At 39.3% G+C, this 19,734-nt stretch overlaps 1 protein-coding gene across 7 annotated transcripts in view; it reads right to left on the bottom strand.

Annotated features, from left to right (window-relative positions):
• The window catches only part of ELAVL2 (ELAV like RNA binding protein 2), a 110,787-nt gene that overhangs the window by 43,271 nt on the left and 47,782 nt on the right, over window positions 1-19,734 (bottom strand). For 4 of the 7 annotated variants that reach the window (XM_027721998.2, XM_027721983.2, XM_027721988.2 and 1 more), the window contains one exon: window positions 1,122-1,212. The exons of the other annotated variants lie outside the window; for them this stretch is intronic. In XM_027721998.2, the coding sequence (XP_027577799.1) occupies window positions 1,122-1,193 (72 nt within the window). In that variant the 5' untranslated portion in view covers window positions 1,194-1,212. Of the gene's footprint in view, window positions 1-1,121; window positions 1,213-19,734 lie in introns of those variants that run through there. 7 annotated transcript variants of the gene reach the window in all.

The following is a 19,734-nucleotide window of genomic DNA, read 5'->3' as shown; positions in this document are numbered from 1 at the left end:
CAGACATTACTGGGAACACATTTCTATGTTCTGCATACAGAAGTATTTTACAAGAGGTTACTTCAGCACAATGCAAAAAAGGGATGCATCTGCTAAGAACATTTACTAAAAAAGCGTGATCTAGTTTCTCTGAAGAGCTGCAACTGGAATGACGTTTTCTTCTCTTGTGACAAACTCCAAGGGATAACCTGCTCCTGGCACTGATGAAACAAGTCCACTGAAAAGATGATAAAGTAGATGATCACAATTAAGATAAATTACTTTTCAAAAGACTAACATATCTCGTAGAGCTAGTAGCCACAAATGCCGTGCTGCAACTGAGGCTCTCTAGGATTGCTATTTTCCCCTTTTTGTCTTTTACTCTCAAATTTGAAGTGTTCCCTGATCAAAATTAGCAGGATTTAGCAAGAACAACAAACAATTCTCACTTAATTGCACATTTATTTTCATGTTCAGGTGGCAAGAACAGGATCCTAAGCCAGCATTCAAGTGAACAGCTGCAGTAGCCTGTGTGTGCTGAAAATTACAGCATTTCTCAGCTACAGAACCATCTGCTCTGAATAAAGTGATACTAATATGTTTTACAAATAATGCATATCCCATTGATAGGTTGAATAGAACTGTTCATAAAAGACAAAGCATAAAGCACTAAATATTTTTCACTCAGAAAAATAGTTTGAGATAAATTTACAGTTTTCGAACAATTTCTTAGAATAAGACTGGTAAATATACTTTTAAGATAGTAATCATAAACACAAAGTATACAGGTTTTCAAAGTTACTGCAACTTAGTATTCAGACCATACCAAAACCATTTTAGTACAATACTCCTCTTCAATTATCCACCGGGTATTTTGAATTAGTACTAAAATCTAATTGACATTAGAAAGCAGGCAAGCCACTGCAGTATAATTTCTACACGAGATCACCATATTATAGAAAAAGTTGTCTTGGTATGTCAGTGTGCTCTAGGCTATCACAGAATAAGAACACAACCTACAGCCTATAATGGAACATACAAGTTAGCATTCCAAATGGAAGATTAAAAGACTTTGGTATGGCCTCAGCACTATTAACATGTAAAAAAAGTAGCCTACGGAATTTAAAAAAAGTCCCACAGACCCCAGTCCAAGGCTCTGCTGCCCACGAACCACTTCTAAGCAGAGAAGCCACATCACACAGTCTGACTGCCATGTTAGTTTGGAGTTGCCGTCTGCAATATGGACACAAAAAGTACCGTATGTTAGATTAGCAAGATAATGCAACAAATCAGTTTGTACAAATTTACAGTAATTGCATTTATATTCCCAGCACGTCCATGCAGTGTGGCTTAATTGGATTTGAGGCAATTCCAATCTAATCTTTCCAAATTCAGTTCTAAAATTATTTTTCTTACATGAAATAAGATGCTTATTTTTAAGAAGATTTAAAAGATAATGCAGTCTGGTTACCCCTGCGTCTACCCTGGAAACTACCTCCAGAACGACAGCATGCCTAAAAGAAACTAAATCACAAAAGAAATTTTAAATCTTCAAGACTGAAGAGTAAAGAAAGAAACCACAGTGAGTTGATTTTCCATCAGTACATAAGATGACCATGCACCACTGAAAGACAGCTCCCCTTACATGCAAGTCTTTCCCAGCCCACAGAAAAAAACTACACCAAACTACTTTGTTAGAATCCAATCTGTTCTTAAAATTCCAGGTTTTAAAAATTAAGTAAATTAGAATCAAAGATTTCTCAAGTGAATAACTGGAGTAAAACATGCAAGTGTTTTTCGTAATGGTATCTTTGTCCCCAAGAACATTTTCTGTTTCAACTAAAAGACTGCTGCAAATCCAGTTGGATTTACATTGAACAGTGCTAGGAGGATACCACAAAAGCCAAGAGGCCATCTGCAGATGATTACAAGTAGTCCAGATGTGAAATATAACCACAGTAGGAAAAACAGGCACAAATAGGAAGACTCCTGACTCTTGCCACAGTTTGAGACTATTATCTTGCCCTTGGTTAGCAGATAGGGCAAGTCTAAACTGGATGAGAAAATACTTAGGTTTCAGAAGGCTGGTGCATCTAGGGTTTATAAAGATACACTTCAAAACTTTCTCTGTTTCTGTTTTAAAATGGTAGAAGTTACTTTTCATTTCAGTTTGCTACTAAGTCCATATGGTTAGCTGACTTCATATCTGGTCTTTATTTCTAACTTAGGTTAATAAAGACCGTCAATCGTCTCTTTATGCAAAATACTGACTGTTTGGTATCAACCGCAAGCTTGCATGCCATTCTCTCTGGTGTCAACCCAATATCAAGAGTAACAACTGCACTGCTGAAGCACTCTTGTTTACAGCCAAGTACTTTTGATGAACTGCTTATTACATGAAGAAAATCTAAGAGTCTCAACCAACTTCTTTAAAGTCCAGATAAGCTTTATTAAGGAGAGTGCATTAAAGTAGCACTTTCCAAAATTCTCTGTCCTACAGGGACTGTAGTGATGTGTGTAAGATGACATATTAGGATCTCTGTGGCTCTCAAAGCAGTGTAATCCCATAGATTATTTGCTTCCCGTGAACCAAAGGCTATATCAATGGAAAACTTCAATAGGACAGCTCACTTGTATGTACAGCCTTCTGTGTACTCACTACAGACTTCACTATTCTCTCGAGCACTGCAGCACTTCTCAAAAAAAAGAGGACCTCTCATTTGAGGTAATTCCAGTTTGTGTAACACATCTATCTTTACTGAAAAATTCTATAAGGTAGTTGCATCAGAGTGCAAGTCAATTCTCTAACTATCACACCACTATGTCTCCAAGCCATATTTTGCTCTAGCAATTCTTTGACCATTTTTGTTATTTTCAAAGCTGCAGACTACTCTTTACATCTAGCAGTTGTCAGCCTAAACAGTGTACTAAACAGCACATCACCACAGAATTTGAGCTGTGAGTAATCTTCAACACAAGTTTTTAAAATACTGAACTACTGAAGAAACCTTAGTACCATTAAAAGACCTCATTCAGTTTTTGACTATTAACCTCCGAGACAGTATTACACTTCAGGTTATTAAACTAGCTCAGCAGTTACTCCATTCAAAACCTATGAAACCATTAAGTTCAGTAAACAGGGTTCTATGCCTACTGAGGAGATGTAACTTGTCTTAAAATGCGTTCAAATTAAGAGGAGAACAACAAAGTTAAGCTGATCAAGTAAATCTGCTCATTCTTTACAATAATGAAAGGAAACAGAGCTAGAGACAAAGTTGTTCAGTTAGGCAAATGGAGTGGTTTCTTTTGTTGACATGCAATGCATGGGAGCCATCTATTTCTCAAACTTACTTTTAGTTCACCAGGCACAGTTAAGACTTTAAACCTAAACACTCTTAAACACTATTTATAGCATTAACTGAATCCCAGTTTCTAATTAGCTGCAGTCATGAGTAAAGTAAAAAAAAGCAAGTAGGTTTTTTTGTTTTTCAAGAGCAAAGACATCAGGAGTTCAAAAGCCATATGATTTATGCAATTAGTTCTGGTTGCCATAGAACAGTTCCAATTGTAACAGTAGATTTTTATATGAGAGCTTTAGAAAACAAAGCAGAGGTAGCAAGATGAAGATGGAGAAAATAGTAGTCCCAGTGGGCTATTAGTTTTCCCTGCGACACATGTATTTTGTAGCGTAACATACTGAATTGTTCACGCTTAGCTGAAAATGCAGGTTGAGGCTGGATCCTGGCAGTGTTGTGACAGAACCAAGGAGGTGACAAAACAGATAAGCCTTCAACCACCGTCACTACCTCACCTGCATATATTTTATATATATATATGTATATATGCACACATGCACACACACACACACACACACACACACACACACACTAGGGAGAAACCTTCAGTGCCTCACACCTCTGGTCAAAATCTCCCTACCACCAGTTTGATTCACACCTGTGCATCCCTGCCACTGAGGGGGCAAAAAGCGATTTCATGAAGGTTTCATATACAGAATTTATTTCTATTTTTATTATAGATACCACACCAAAAAAAAAAAAAAAAAAAAAAAAAAAAAATCACTGCACAGATGCCTGCCCTCATTAAGCTGTATACTTCTGAGAGGCTGAAATGTTAATGTTTAATGATTCAAAACAATGGGTCATTTGCAAAAGCAACAGGGTGCTTTGTCGGTCCGGGTTTGCACCCCTTGGTGAAGGGGGATGAGAAGGGTTTGGGTGTGCGGTGGCAAAACCTCTGATCTGCATAAGACAGAGGGGGTGAGCACCCAGCACCAAAGGCTATAAGCTGGGTGAAGGGAGAAGGCCAACAGGAAGCAGACCCGGTGGAGGTGGGATAGTGCTTTTAATCATGCCAATGTCCTTACACAACTGGCTCGGGCATAAAACTTCCCCCCCTTCCCACCCCAAACACCTTAAAAAAAACAAAAAAAAACCAAAAAAACCCAAAAAACTTCATTATTTGATGATTCATGAAATGCATGAAAGCACAGCATTAATTCATGCATACTCAAAAAAGCAAAAATTGGTTTTTTGCTTGCTCAAAAAAACAATAAGGGATAACAGCAGCTGTTCAATTTAGCATATGCAAAAGCCATTACACAGGTTACCAGAATAGCCCACGCTTCTTTATGGTTAAAGGGACATACAGATCAGAGGGCATCTCTTCAGTCCAGAACCTTGCCTGTCAGAACAAAACACTATTCATTCTTTCAGTTTCCCTGCAGGAAAGATAGCTGTCAAGGAAAGCTTGATGGTTACTCTACTATCCATACATTAACAGCACAACTTGGTGAGTCTGCACAGGCTAAAACAATGTTTACTACTTCATCTGTATTTTCACTTTTTCTTTAATAGTATAAACCAGCATTTCTCCGTTCTCAGCCCTTCCCACTTGCTTGTCCATTCATTTGTTGTTCCCTTCATTGCACTATGTAAAAATCTGCAGCACAAACTAGATCAGGGTATTGCTTGAGGAGAAAACTCATGCAGCTCAAGAGAATCAAAGAAAAGAGTACCTCTTGATTTATGCAAAGTTATATGGAAGAACTCTGATAAAATACACATCAAAGACCAAAAAGCCTCACGGAAAACTCAGAATTCCTCTAATAATAAGGTGGTCTCGAAATTTTTAATTAACTTAAAGTTACTTGTGTAAACACAGGCAAGTAAGACCAGAAAGCAGGAGTTCTACCCAACAGTAAAAAGCAATTACATATGCTCTCAAAAGTAGAAGGTTAGAAGGGGAAACTTTTCACGCTGATTCTTGAATGAATCACTGAACAAGTAAGACCACCTAATACTTCCATACCTTGGCCTCAAAGTCACAGTGAGTTAAGAATGAAGATGGATATGAAAAAAAATCATACAGGATGTAGGGAAAAAGGATTGCAATTCACCCTTGTGACTGGTGCTGCAGAAGCTATTCTGAAGAAATTCTAAGCAAGGACAAAGAGGTAGTAAGGCAGATTTGTGCAATCCAGGCAACGAGAAGACAAGTGGACAACTGCAGACAGCTGAGCAAGAAATAGCCATTAGTATAGGCATGAAAGGACATTAAAAGGACAGAAAGAAAAAAAGATATATAGGGAACACTGAAAACATATACACAGATTAAAAGTCTCCACTTGGTATGAAATGCTTTTGGAAACTTAACATTCCTGCAAAATACCTAAGAGTATTCTAATACTGCTCTAAACAATGCCCCACTGAAACTACTATTAGGAATAAAGCCAACAAATATTTGCAAGCAGTTCTGAAAAAATAATGCATGTACAACAAGGCAAGGACATCAATTGACAATGGAATAGTCTAGAGACCACACAGGAACTCTTCTGACTGCAATTACTGATTATTGCATCAGCTGGGGTAGAGGGACAGAAACATACAAGGTAATTTAAGTTATCTTAGAAACCATACTAGAAAGAACTCTTAAGTCTTCTGTAAAAAAAAGAAACAGCCCATTAAGTGATAAGTTCAAGTGAGACTCCAATGAAGCATAATCATTTTTATGTTCCTAGTTATTCAGGTCGATTTAGACAAACAACCATTTCTACCAAGATAACTTATTCCCTGAGCAAGACAGAATCAACATGCACTATTAATTAGCATGAAGTTATACTCTCTCTTCATTGCCCTCTTTCATATAAAAAAGTTCAAAGCCAGCTGAAGGAAAATGATTACTTTTGTTATATTTGAAATTTAATTAAGTGTCAAGCCTGTTTGAACACAGCCAATATTGACGTTCAGCAAGAGTTCCACCAAAACTATCACTAGATCACACAAACAGCTGTTCAGGCTTCAAATGAGCAATCCATGAACAATTCTAGACTTAATCAATACTCTAAATAAAACTGTTTTTTAAGAGAAAAGACTTTTCAACTGTACCCTACCAGTTACAAAATCTTGCAAACTACATATTTTGCTCTTATTTGCTATCCCAGTCTCCTTTGTTAGCTCTAAGCCTTCTAGCCAAGTGCTCTCCAAGGAAATGCAACTCTGTCAAAATGCATATATACTCTTCAAGAGGTAACAACAGCATCTTATTACAGACATTTCCCTTCAGCCTTATACACCTGCAGATGTCTTGAGCCTACTAACAGAAGAAAACAGGTTCAGTGGGGCGAAAGCAGACAACTTGATGACTCTTCAAATACAGCATCCTCATAGGTTGGAGGGTTTCAAACTCAACATCTGCTTGAACTGGCTAGGATGCCTACTTCAATTTTTCAGCATTTACCTCTATTCCAGCTGGGCTGTGTACCACTTTTCCCCCTTTCACACTGCAATTACATCCTTCTGCCCCAATGGCATTTTCAAAATCTGACCTTTTACCAACAGACAAGAAGAAGCAAACCAGGTTTGTCTGACTGAAGAGATACACAAATTTAAAAAAAAAAAGTTAGAAAAACAGGTTCTTCCTTATCAAGGGGAAGAAGAGATCTTCATTAAGAGAAGAGCTCAGCTAGCAACACAGGGCAAGAGGTACTGGGGTTTGTCATGAATTCAGCATTACAGGAGATATGACAGCAAACAAGCTACTTCAACAGTGTTCAATATGATGTCCAAAATTGCTTCCATGGCTTAGGATCACATCTTGCAGAGGTTAAACACTATTTAAATACTGAATACTTGCTTTCACTCTTCAGTGAATGTCCTCAAAGTAGCATGTAATGCAAAAAACCAGGAATTTGTGGCAACGACTGACTTGAGTTGCTTTTTTTTTCCACAGGTGGGCATGAAGCGTTGGAAGAACAGAAAGAACACTGTTCAAACCAAAACACTTCCAGTCTGTATATTCTGCCCTCTTCAGTCAAGAGAAGCTCAGACTTCACTTACAAGGCTTCCATTTTAATCACTTCTTTAAAAAAGATTTAAGATCAACCATAAAGAGTGAAGATATCTACAAACCATTCGTGTTAACAACTCACAGTGAACTAATACAAAAAAAATATGGCCAAGGCCAATTTACTCTGTAAATCTATTACAAATAAAGACTGACTATTCAGTCTCTAAGAAGCATTCTTAATGGTCTGAAGTTAATAATCACATCTTTTAGAAAAACCAACAAGCTTAAGGGCAGTCATGACTTCTCCCTTCCTGCCTCATCTGGAGTAGAAGTCATTGTGGTTCCATGAAAGCACTGTAAAGGCTTCCCACAGCAGACAAAGAAAACTTCTATTTCTTTATCCTGATATACCACAAGTAATGAATAATGCAACACAGATATAACATGACAGATCCATATGCTGTGCTGACTTATGTGCAGAAATCTTTATTTCTATAATACAACTGAAAATGCAGAGCAATCAATACTTTAAAGTTTTCCTACTTCAAAATAATTTTGCTCTTGCTTTCAGTTAGCACTAAAATCTTGTCGAAGTCTTAAGGTTTCTGAACTCTGGGGATGGGAATCTTTGCACAAATATGAATTCAAGGACAGAGAAACACAGCAGCCAAGATGCCAGAACCCTTTGTTAATACTTTCAGGAATTTAATACATCATCATTAATACTGCTAGTCAGTTTCCTATCATTCTGTCCATAAATATGAAGTTTCTGGGACCATTTGGCTTCCATATGTTCTACCTCTTCTATTTTTTTCTTAATGGAAAGTCATATCTAGTTTGTCTCCCACTTCTAAGTTTTTTCAACTGACTTAATATATACCCTTGTTTCTTACATAGTCCAAGCCACATGTTTTACTTTTACTCTCATGCTTTATTATTTCATGCATTATCCTATGCTAGGTATTATACCCAAACCTATTAGAACTTCAACTTCTATGCAATAGATATTTCTATGTCTTAACATTGTATATACGTATTACTGAAATCTAAAATTTTAACAATAAATTCTAGATGAGGCAATTTTCTTTCAAATTGGTTTTGAAAAGCTGATTTTATTGTGTTACAAGATTTATCATTGCATCAAAAAACTGAAGTAATACCCCAGATCACAGTAAAATTAATTATATGCCTAATTCAATTGCTAGAGAAAGAGAAGTCACAAAAGTACAGCACTGTAGCAGAGCTCCCAAATACTTTGAGTCATATGTTTGCCAATTTATTTTGTTCTCCTGAGTACATCTTCAAGCTTTAATATCAAAGGGAAATCAAGTGAATTGTTTGCAAAAGAGTTGGTGAGAAGTTTCAAGATGGCATGAAAGCAAGGACAAAGTCACACCAACAGCACACAGCTCTGAATAAACTTACACTTTTCTGCTCTCTATCAATGCATATGAAGCTCTTCAAAATCACCAATGCCCCAAAAATCTCCCTGTAATACCTGCTAGAGGACAAAAAAAGAGCTTGGAAAAACAAACCACACACAGAAGTACAAAAATTACTTTGAGAACATTAACAGGTGAAAGATATGATGCTGGTGCTACTTGATTTATGATATCCTTTCTTTCAATATGGTAAAAATTTTTTTGTGTATTTTTATTACCATTTCACTACAGAAATGCACCAAATCTGAAGCATGGCAGAAGGGCATCTACTTTGACAAAGCACAGAAGTTTGAGATCAGAAAGTTAAGTCTTTGTTTATCTCTGGTACCCTTTGTAGCAGACCTGTCAAATCACATTATTTGTCATGGCACCCAAAGCTGACCTCTCAAGTGTTGAGGAATACCTCAAAAATAAACAGACAGAGGAATGTTGCAGCATAAAAACTAACAGAGAGAGGACCCCAAGTCTGGATGTTTTTACCTTGTTTCATAATGAATTACTTCCAAAAAAGCAGCAAGTTCCACCCTTGCTCAGATATGGGCTCTCACTGTCCTATGTCACATATTCCCATTAAAGGAAGGGCCAAAACAGTTAAAGAGGTAGAAAGTACACTATTTGCATTGTTTGCTTTTGTTTGTATGAGTTGAACTTTCATAGATTCCATTGCTGAAAAAGTGCCATCCTTATTACACTGGAACACATTCTTCTAATTATAATAGAAGCAGATCAGTTTGAAACAAAGTATGTTTCCTTCGGTGTCAGCCCAGACTAGCTCTAAAAGAAGCTATTTTATTCCTATTAGGAATAGAAGTATTTAGTTCTCACTATTCAGATGGATAGGCTTTTAATTTAAACTTTTCTGCCCACATTTTAAATGTAGGTATTTAAAAGATCAGTGTAACCAAGAACATAAGGACATTGTCATAAGAATCACCCATTTCTGGAAATGAACTCATAGTCAGGACGGGCAAAATTTGAAAGGAGAAGTGCTATATTGTCTCACAGCCATAAAGCCAGGATTTTTCTTTTTTGCACTGTAGGTAACTATTTTCCATCCACTTTCTAAAACAAAGACCAGCACCTATAAAGCTTAGAGCCCTGATATCAGTGACCCATCTCTGCCTCAAAGATCAAAACTGTATTTCATTGTCCCATTATACAGATACAACATTAAAGAACACTGGGTCATTAGGTTATTTTTAAACCAACAAGTTAAAGCATTTTCATCTACTTATTTCAGTCTGCAGATATTTTATACCATTCTACACTAAATGTACCTTTCAGTCAATGCTTGACTTTTAATCTTCAAAAGTTTATTTCTTGCTTTGATTTTGGGCAAAGTACTAGAAAAATATGTTCAAGTATGCTTCCTCAGAGCACGAGTAAGGAAAAAGGAATTTAAGCTTTTCTTACTGTATAAATTCTGTACTAAACGTACTGTCAAAAGTTACACACAGGTCAGTTTCGCAAGACACTGCCACTACCCATAAGTCCATAGACCTTGTAGCTTTACAGCTCTTCTACTCTAGGAAGACAGAGCACATCAGGGCAAGCTGCCTAGCAGTAGCTGCATCTGCAGCAAAATTTGTCATTTCCACGCAGAGAAGCTCGCAGTCCATGGCTTGGACAGGTGCACCCTCTGCTGGGTTAAAACCTGGCCTGGATGGTGGTGTACAGTGCCACATCCCACTGACAGCCCATCAGCACTGAGGCTTCCGCAGGGCCCAGAACTGGTGCCAGTCCTGTTCAGTATCTTTATCGATGCTCTTGATGAGAGGATCAAGTGCAACCCCCAGTTAAGTTCTCAGACAAGACTAACTTGGGTGAGAATGTTGATCTGCTGGAGGGTAGAAAGGCATTGCAAATGGATTTGGACGGGCTGGATCGATGGGCTGAGGCCAACGGCATGAGGTTCAATAGGGCCAAGTGCCAGGTCGTGCCCCTGGGCCACAACAACCCCCTTGCAGTGCTGTAGGCTGGGAGAAGAGTGGCTGGAGAGCTTCCCAGCAGAAAGTGACCTGGGGATGCTGGTGAACAGCAGCTGAACATGAGCCAGAAGTGTGCCCAGGCGGCCAAAACAGCCAGTGGCATCCTGGCTTGGATCAGAAATAGTGTGTCCAGCAGGACCAGGGCAGTGCTTGTCCCCCTGTACTCAGGACTGGTGAAGCCCCATCTCGAGTACTGTGTCCAGTTCTGGGCCCCTTACTGAAAGAAGGACACTGAAGTGCTGGAGCGTGCCCAGAGAAGGGCAACAGAACTAGTGAAGGGTCTAGAGACTAACTCTATGAGGAGCAGCTGAGGGAGCTGGCATTGTTTAGCTTGGCTCAGGGGAGATCTTTTCATTCTCTACAACTCCCTGAAAGGAGGATTGTAGCTAGGAAGGGGTTGGCCTCTTCTTCCAGGCAACTAGTGACAGACAAGTGGAAATGGCCTTAAGCTGGGCCAGGGAGGTGGTTCAGGTTGGACATGAAGAGGAATTTCTTCACTGAAAGGCACTGTTATACATTGGAATGGGCTGCTCAAGGAGGTGAAATCACCATCCCTAGAAGTGTTCAAGAAATCACTGGATGTGGCATTTCATGCTATGGTTTAGTTCGTGTGGTTGTCTGGTCCACGTTTGGACTTGCTGATCCTGGAGGTCTTTTCCAACCTTAATGACTCTATGAATTTATAGAAAAAAATATTAAAAGAACACTAGTTTGAATCTTGTGACTGCAGAAGTTCATTTACCCACACCAAAGCTCTGGAGTCTTATGTTGAGAAGACTTTTAAGAAGTCAGTGTACAGCAAGGCTGAAAAAGTTAAAGTCAAAGGTAAAGTCACAAACCTACAAGTCACTATATCTAATGTCCATGACATTGGGAGAGACAGGGACAAAGAGGACGAGATCAGGAAATGTCAGCATTCTGACACTGAGGACCTGCCATCAAGCATCATTTGACTGATTATGGCATTATTTGACTGATTATGAAAAGAACTTGTAATACAGTAATTTTTCCCTTTGCAAAAAGTAGACTGTTAGTAACTTATCTTCCAAACTTACCACAATCTCCCAGCAGAAAAACACCAGAGATTACATATACTAATTATAACCAACTACAAGTTTGGCTTTGCTTTCTTTACTGCGCATCTTGAAAGGACTCGCAACTACACTGTAAGAATTATTTGGTTTGCATACAACAGCTTACTGAAAAATGGACTCAGCATAAGCAAGTATCAAGTATTCTCTTACTTCTCTCAGCAGTTTTTGAATTCCCTACAGAAGGAAGAAAAACTACTGAAGTAGGGTCTGGCAGGCACATCTCTGAATAACACTCAATGGACCCACAAAGGCTCAGTAGGTTGCTAGAAGGTTAAATAATTGTAACAGAAAGGCCTGAAACAAACAAGCCAGGTGTTAAGTCTTAATTTGCTGCATTTTTCACTGGTGTAACACCAATTTGTTTTTAACTGAGATCTAAAACACCCAGTAGAGAAAGGATCCAAGACAGAATGGTGCCATAACCATCCCTATTAAATTCAGAGAAAATAACTCCCTTTCCTCCTAGATCTGTGGACAATGACAGCAGCTCTGATTTAAAGCCATATGACAACTTCACTTAGATAAGAAATAGCTAAAAATGTTTAGGTACAGAAAGTGCTTAAACATAGAAAGGTTCTCAACTAGCAGAGGCTGTCCTCACAATAAAGACATCCCATATGGCAACTATTTTTAGACTGTTAAGTATCAGAGGTTAGAGAAATCACATGGATGTCTCCAAACTACCAGTTCCTCAGTTGATTTTTATCCTTTGCATAAAGAAAAGGCAAGTTGGGATAATTTTTAGAACTAACATAGCTCAAACTCAGAAACTCTATCCCCTTTAAAGTGTGTTTAGCTTCCATAACTACCCATTCTTTGTAGTAAGGACCTGAAAAGAAAGCAAGCCTGTAACTTTTGACAAAAACACCTAGAGTATTAAAAGCAGATTAGCTGAGTTTACTTAACCTGGTTCTAATTCACTGCAGCTGCATCTAATGAACCAAAAAGAAAAGCCTATTACTATAATAGAAGCACTAGAGCTCTGTGGCTGAACACCCTCCAAGTTTCCAACATCCTTCAGTTGGCTGTACTCAGCATCGGCTACTGAATGATCTCTGTACTGTAGCTAAGCATGTAAAACCACCACAGACAACTCTCCCCTCCCCAAATTGTAATGTTTTGGAAATATGATCAAGAGGGTATCAGGCAGGGTACGCTACCATGTATGTTCAGACAGCTGGCTGCTGGCAGAGAACCTCTGCATTCCTCGATCCTTGAAGTACTCACCTGCTTTAAACACTGAACAAGAGTTCACGGGTCCTTGCAAAGGGGACTTGTACACAGACTGTAATCAGCCACACTGAAGTCAGGTGAGCATCCTGAGCTGCCTCTGCAAGACTTCCAAGCTCATCTTTACAACTGGTGACTATGAGTGATCTAAAAACATCAGGTCTTAATGCAACTTGGTTAAATATTGGTTAAGAACAGATCCACGTATTACCTCACAAACAAAAAGTCATTTAGGGATTTCCACACCGAACTATGTAAAAGTTTCATTTAAATTGAATAGATGTGTCCAATGCATGCTAAGTTTCAGTGACAGATTACTAAACTCAAGCTTAAGACTCTGGAATATTGTCAGTTCTCCCCATAAGGAATTTTTCAGTCCTGAGATTGAGTTTATTATTAACAATTGGAAGTCATCAACTGGCCTTTAATATACTAATAAGTTTTTATGGCAGTGATTGTTTAAGACCAGGGTTACATCAGGAACTTCATCCATATCCTCCTCCAAAATTTTATGTGCATTTTAACAGCCTAACAGAACACATGGTCTCCACAGTGTCTCCCAAGTATCTGACTGCAAGTTATCTAGTCACAAATAGAATAGTACATAAAATACATAGGTTTACTCATTATGTTTTTTGATCTAAGTATTAAACATTAAGTTAAATGCATTAGCTTCACCACCTTCCTCCTATGTCAGAAGGGGGAGAGGGAAGGGAGGTGGTACAGGAGAAGCATCGGAAGCTACTCAATGCCTTCAGCTTTGACAATGCCTGATTCATACCAGGTGCTCCAAAAAACACTGTCTAAATCAAAATCAGTAAGATGGAAAGTCTCCCATCCAATCCCGGTAAAAGGAGAGTGACACACCAAAAACAAGAAACTTCACCAATTAACTCAACAGTTGTACTCCTGTTTCACAGCAGTATTTAACACATGTAAAGATTCAAAAATCTGCTGGGGAAACGGAATGAACAAGGACCAAAAAGCATTTTCTCCCAGGAAGTTTAACAATAAGCTACTTTTTTTTCGTTTGTGCTACAGTACAGAGAGCGTTGAACTTTCTACTTCATTAGTCAAAGAAAACGTACAGGTAAGTCAGCATCCTTAAATAACCCTTCAGAAGAAGACAGGTAAACATCAAGGAAAAGAGGTAAATCAACCACACACCAAATAGTAACACACAGTAGCAATGCCTCTAAACAGTCTTCCAGCTGAAGAGACACTAATAGGTATTTCGGAAATATCTCAGTATGTGTTCAACCACTACAGGCTAAAATTAGATTGTTTCCCTCAGAACTGCTCTTATTTCTCTACCCCTTTAGTTTTTCACACAGTACCAAAATCACTTTATGCTCTATTCATCTGGAATTAAAAAAAAAAAAAAAAAACAAACAAACAGCTGTTCAGTGAAGCCCTTCCTCACAGCCAATTTACAACACAAAAGTAGCAAGTATTTCTTCCCCTACCACCTCCCACAGGTTCCCAAAACCAAGAGAGAAAGTCAGATGAGAAACAGTCTTTGAACGATAACTCAAAAACTAATATAAAATGGGAGAGGGGAAAAAAGAAACCACAAAAATTATTCTTATTTCCAATATTTTAAAAAACAGTAAGTGGTGGAGTCTCCCAACTGTCACACCAGTCTGTTGCATTCTAATTTGCTTATGCAAAATACAGATTGTTATATTTCTCTACAGAAACCATTGCAGTAAGTGGATTAGCTACAAAGACTAACATTATTAGCAGGAATCTTCTCTGAAGCACTGCAAAGAGGTATGATTTTGAAGGTGGATTTCTGCATTTATTGAGACAGGGCACAAAAAAGCAGCAGCAGGAATCTTTCAACAGGGCTAAGGAAGCAGTAAGCAGTGTAAATGATTCAGCTTCCAGAGAGAGCTCACTTGAGAAGCAAAGAGGAGGAAAGAGGCATCAGTTGTTTTGCAAGCCTACCACAATTGGATTATCTGATCCAGAATAAACTGCACCAGTGTAAGATGACCTAGGAGATTCTGTTCACCTCAAGGAGCAATCTGCTTCTGGGACTGCTTGTTCCTTCTGGTTTTCAGCCAAGTATTTGTGATTCGGTGATTCAACTCCACATAATCATGGGATCTTGGGAGTCCAATATCATGGCTGGGCTTCGCGAACGAAGATTTGGGAAAGGATTATGGAGGTAAATGCTCTTACTACCACCTCCATAAAACAAACCCAATCTCATGAAGCTGCGTCCCCCAAACGCAAGACTACAAAATAGAAAGAACGTCAGTCAAGTTTTTCTAGCTAAAAACAGGTGCTTCTGAAAGCTTAAAAAAATTAACTGAAGCCTCAACAACTTCGCATTATCAATATTTACAAGAAGCATCAAGAAGAGAAGTATATTCAAAGTCAGAATTGACATAAAATGTTAAACCATCTAAATACAATGTAAGTCATAAGTGAGAAATCAACAAACTCTTCAGCAGGTAAGCTCTAGGATGTTGGGTGCCCTCCAGTACACAGAATCCTGATTTCCAACCCTTACATATTTGAAAGTTTCATTTACCTCTTTAAAAATCAGCTATCAACCCTTACAGTCTGCCTAGTCGGAAGTATCTCAACAGCTGGAGAGTGTCCAGTGGAGCACAACAAGATGATCAGGGGTCTGGACCACCTCTATTTTTAACAGAAACTGCAGGACCTGGGCCTGTTCAGTCTAGAGAAGACAGAGGAGATCTCATTAATGCATATAAATATCTCAAAGGCATGTGGCAAGAGAATGGTGCCAAACTCTTTCCAGGGGTGTCCAGCAGCAGGACAAAGAACAGTGGTCATTAACTAAAACACAAGAAGTTCCACCTCAACATGAGAAAGAAATTCTTCACATTGAGGGTGGCAGAGCACTAGAACAAGCTGCCCAGGGAGGTCATAGAGTCTCCCTCTCTGGAGACATTCAAAACCCACCTGGACACATTCCTGTGTCACCTGCTCTACGTGACCCTGCACTGGCAGGGGGATTGGACTAGATCATCTCTAGAGGTCCCTTCCAACCCTAACAATTTTGTGATTCTATAAGATACCACTGGCTGCTAACTTAGGACTTTAGTAAAATTTACACCATTTAAAAAAAGGAAAAGCAACAGACTCAACCTTCTACTATCACTCCCCAACTATTTCACCATCAGAGCCTTCTGGTCAAGTTTTGAAGAGTTAGTAACTTCAGGACATTGTTTCTGTTTTTAAGTGATAAGTAATTTTCTAACTTCCCACTGTGGGCAAAAGTCATCTGAGTGCTCTCCCTGCCATGACAGTTAGAATATTTCCCATTTCAGTGGCTTGACAAGGAACCAGAATCCAGAAGACCTGAACAGCAATCCCCATGACCTACTTGCAAGGAGTTTCCTTGAAAGGTGGGCAGAACACAACTATACCTGATTTCAGTTGTTAATAGTGCAAATCCAACATACCATTACCCACGTTTGGCTTTGCTAAGACATTCATCCAAGATCTTTTTTCTCCCCATTCTAGGTGCTTTAAGAGCACTTCTTTCACTGCTGCCATGCAAGAGAACCATAGGGTACCATGCTAAGTGTAGGAGCTTGACAATGACCCCCTGCATTTTTACAAGCAGTACACATACACCAAAAGATACAAATTGGGACAAAACCCCCATAACTCTGTGTTAACTACCAAGGGCACTATCATGTGAAACCCCCAGCAGCCTTATAGTTCTTTTGTGTCTTTTCATAACAATAACCCCTGACATCTCACCCGTAACTCTAAACATGACCAAAAGGCAACTTTCTTTACACTTGAAGTTTCAGAAGTCCAACTGTATAGTGTTTGCACTAACATGAGAAATCTAAAATTTGGCAGTGGTAAGCAGCAGCCATTTACAGGCATCAAGAGTTACTGATAATCACCAGCATCACCAGTTTATGTCTCAAACCTACAGCAAACCATTTGCTTACAGTACTGCTCCAATAAACCTCTGGCAGCAGCAATGCTGCAACAAACTTTTTCTTCAAGTAGGTTCTTTCACCTCTCATATACCAGTACTAACAATCTCATCCATTTCTAAGCAGATAAATTGTCACATAAGAGACTTCTAAAAAGTTCCTAATTTTATTCTCTGCAAAAAAAAAAGAATCTCACTTAAAGAACACTTGCTTTCATTGGGAGACAACTGGAGTTCAAAAATAAGCAAGTCCAGACCCATCATTCATTCTACCTTTGAAAATATTTAGACTACCTGCTCTTCACAGAAGTTGTATGCATTCAATATCCAGTTTTAACATACCAGATACCCAGCACCCTGTGCACCATACCACCTGGTGTCTGAAAAGAAACTTGACCTCAAAAAAAAACCCAGCCACAAAGAAAAGAAAACCATGCCAGGCTATGCCAACATGCTACATCAACTTCATCTTTCCCAAATTACCACCCTATCCAATCCCTTTGTTAAATCAGTTTTTAGAGTAATTTTCATGCATCAAATGTTCTACTGCCATTCAAATTTGTTTATACTGAATTTCTTTCATCCATTACCTCAGTGAGTTAAACTCTTACCTTCCTCCTTAGCACAATCTGTCATACAGGGGATAACACTGTCTCACAACCAGGAAATCTCACATAATGAATGATTCAAGCTTATTGGAAGTGTTAATGGGCATGAGGCACAGAATAGTAACATTACTTTAGCTTATAACACTTCATTTTTGTACAGATTGCCAAAGTGTTTTTAATTCTGTTTTCTATTCTTTGCATCAGCTCAGCTCAAGTGGTACACAGGACACAAAATTTTGGCACAGAACGAATTTATTTAAAAACTGACTATTATAAACAACCTAAAACAGATGGCCAGTTCTCCTCTGAGCTTAAGACTTAAGAAAGAGTCGTGCAAGCCTGGATGTGCTCACTGAGCCTGTTTTTCTGAAGCTGTAAGACTAGAAGACTTACTCTGAAAGACTGCCACACACAGGTTGAACCCATCTTCTACCTTTTTATCACCATCTTTTACTACAGAAATAGATACCAGACCTTTGCTATTTCTTGTACTCAAAAGAACCCTACTTCAGTCAAAACCTGTTAAAGCACAGGAGTTCCTATTCGTGTCACAAAAGCTAAGCTGGCCAACATCTACTGAGTCAGCCAATACAAGAGTTTCTGTCAAAAGTATTTCAGTCTTGCTCAACCCATGCAAACAGTAGCTCCGGTTCAAACTCTGGATGACTAAGGACAAAGACAATTGAAGGGTGGGTTTAACTCTTTGGATTTTTCTCCCTGTTGTGGTTTAACCCCAAGTCTCTTGCTCACTTCTGGCAGGACCAGGGAGAAAACCGGAAAAGTAGAAGCTAGAAAACTTGTGAGTTGAACAGAGACAGTTTAATAAGCAAAGCAAAAGCCACATAGGCAAAGCAAGGAATTCATTCACCACTTCTAGTGGGCAAGCAGGTTTTCAGCCATCTTCAGGAGAGTGGGGCTCCATCATGCACAGTGGTTACTTGGGAAGACATGAAACCGAACTCCAAACATCCTCTCCCTTCTTCTCCCAGCTCTATGTACTGAGCATGATGTCATATGGTCTGGAATATCCCTCTGGTCAGTTGGGGTCACCTGTCCCAGCTATGTTTCCCCACAACTTTTCATGCACTCCCCAGCTCCCTCCTAGCATAGCAGCATGGAAAGTAGAAAAGGCCTTGGCTCTGTGTAAGCACTGCTCAGTAAAAGAAACACTCTAAAAATACTATTAACATGGTGTTTAACAGAAATCTGAAACACAGCCACACATCAGCCATTATGAAGAAAATTAACTATCCAGCCAAATCCAGCACACTCTCATAGAGTAACAGTCCAAAATCTATGGTATTGTCTATAAAGTTTTCCCAGAGATACAAAGAGATGCTTCTAACCATCATGCCTTTGGTATGCTGTACCATTTTCTCCCATACACGTCACCATTAGCTAAACTTATCAAAATAGACCTGGGATGTCATCCAGAGGGACATGGACAAGTTTAAGAAGTGGGCCCATGGGAATGTCATGAAGCTTAACAACACCAAGTGCAAGGTGCTGCACCCGGGTCAGGGCAACCACTGGTATCAATACAGGCTGGGGGATGAACAGATCAAGAGCAGCCCTGTCAAGAAGGACTTAGGAGTGCTGGTGGATGAGAAGCTGGACATGATCCAGCAATGTGCACTTGCAGCTCAGAAAGCCAATTCTATCCTGGGCTGCATCAAAAGCAGTGTGGCCAGCAGGCTGATGGAGAGGATTCTGCCCCTCTACTCCACTTTGGGGACCCCACCTTGAATGCATCCAACTCTGGGGTCTTCAGTCAACACCACAGGAAGGACATCGACCTGTTGGAGCAAGTCCACAGGAGGACCACCAATATGATCAGAGGGATGGAGCACCTCTCCTGTCAGGAAAGCCTGAGAGAACCATTTATTCAGCCTGAAAAGGCTTCAGGGTGACCTAACTGCAGCTTTCCAGTACCTGAAGGGAGCCTGCAAGAAACATAGAGAGGGACTTTTACAAGGTCCTGTAGTGACAGGACAAGAGGAAATGGCTTCAGACTGAAAGAGTAGGTCTAGATTAGATATTAGGAAGAAATTCTTTACTGTGGGAATGGTGAGGCACTGGCACAGGCTGCCCAGAGAGGTTGTGGATGCCCCATTCCTGGAAGTGTTCAAGATCTGGCTGGATGGAATTCAATCT

This window comes from Pipra filicauda, unplaced genomic scaffold, assembly GCF_003945595.2.
Source record: "Pipra filicauda isolate LSUMZ 115617 unplaced genomic scaffold, ASM394559v2 scaffold194_size2289513_pilon, whole genome shotgun sequence".
Classification (NCBI taxonomy): Eukaryota; Metazoa; Chordata; class Aves; order Passeriformes; family Pipridae; genus Pipra; species Pipra filicauda.
This window is presented reverse-complemented; position numbering and strand designations above follow the sequence as displayed.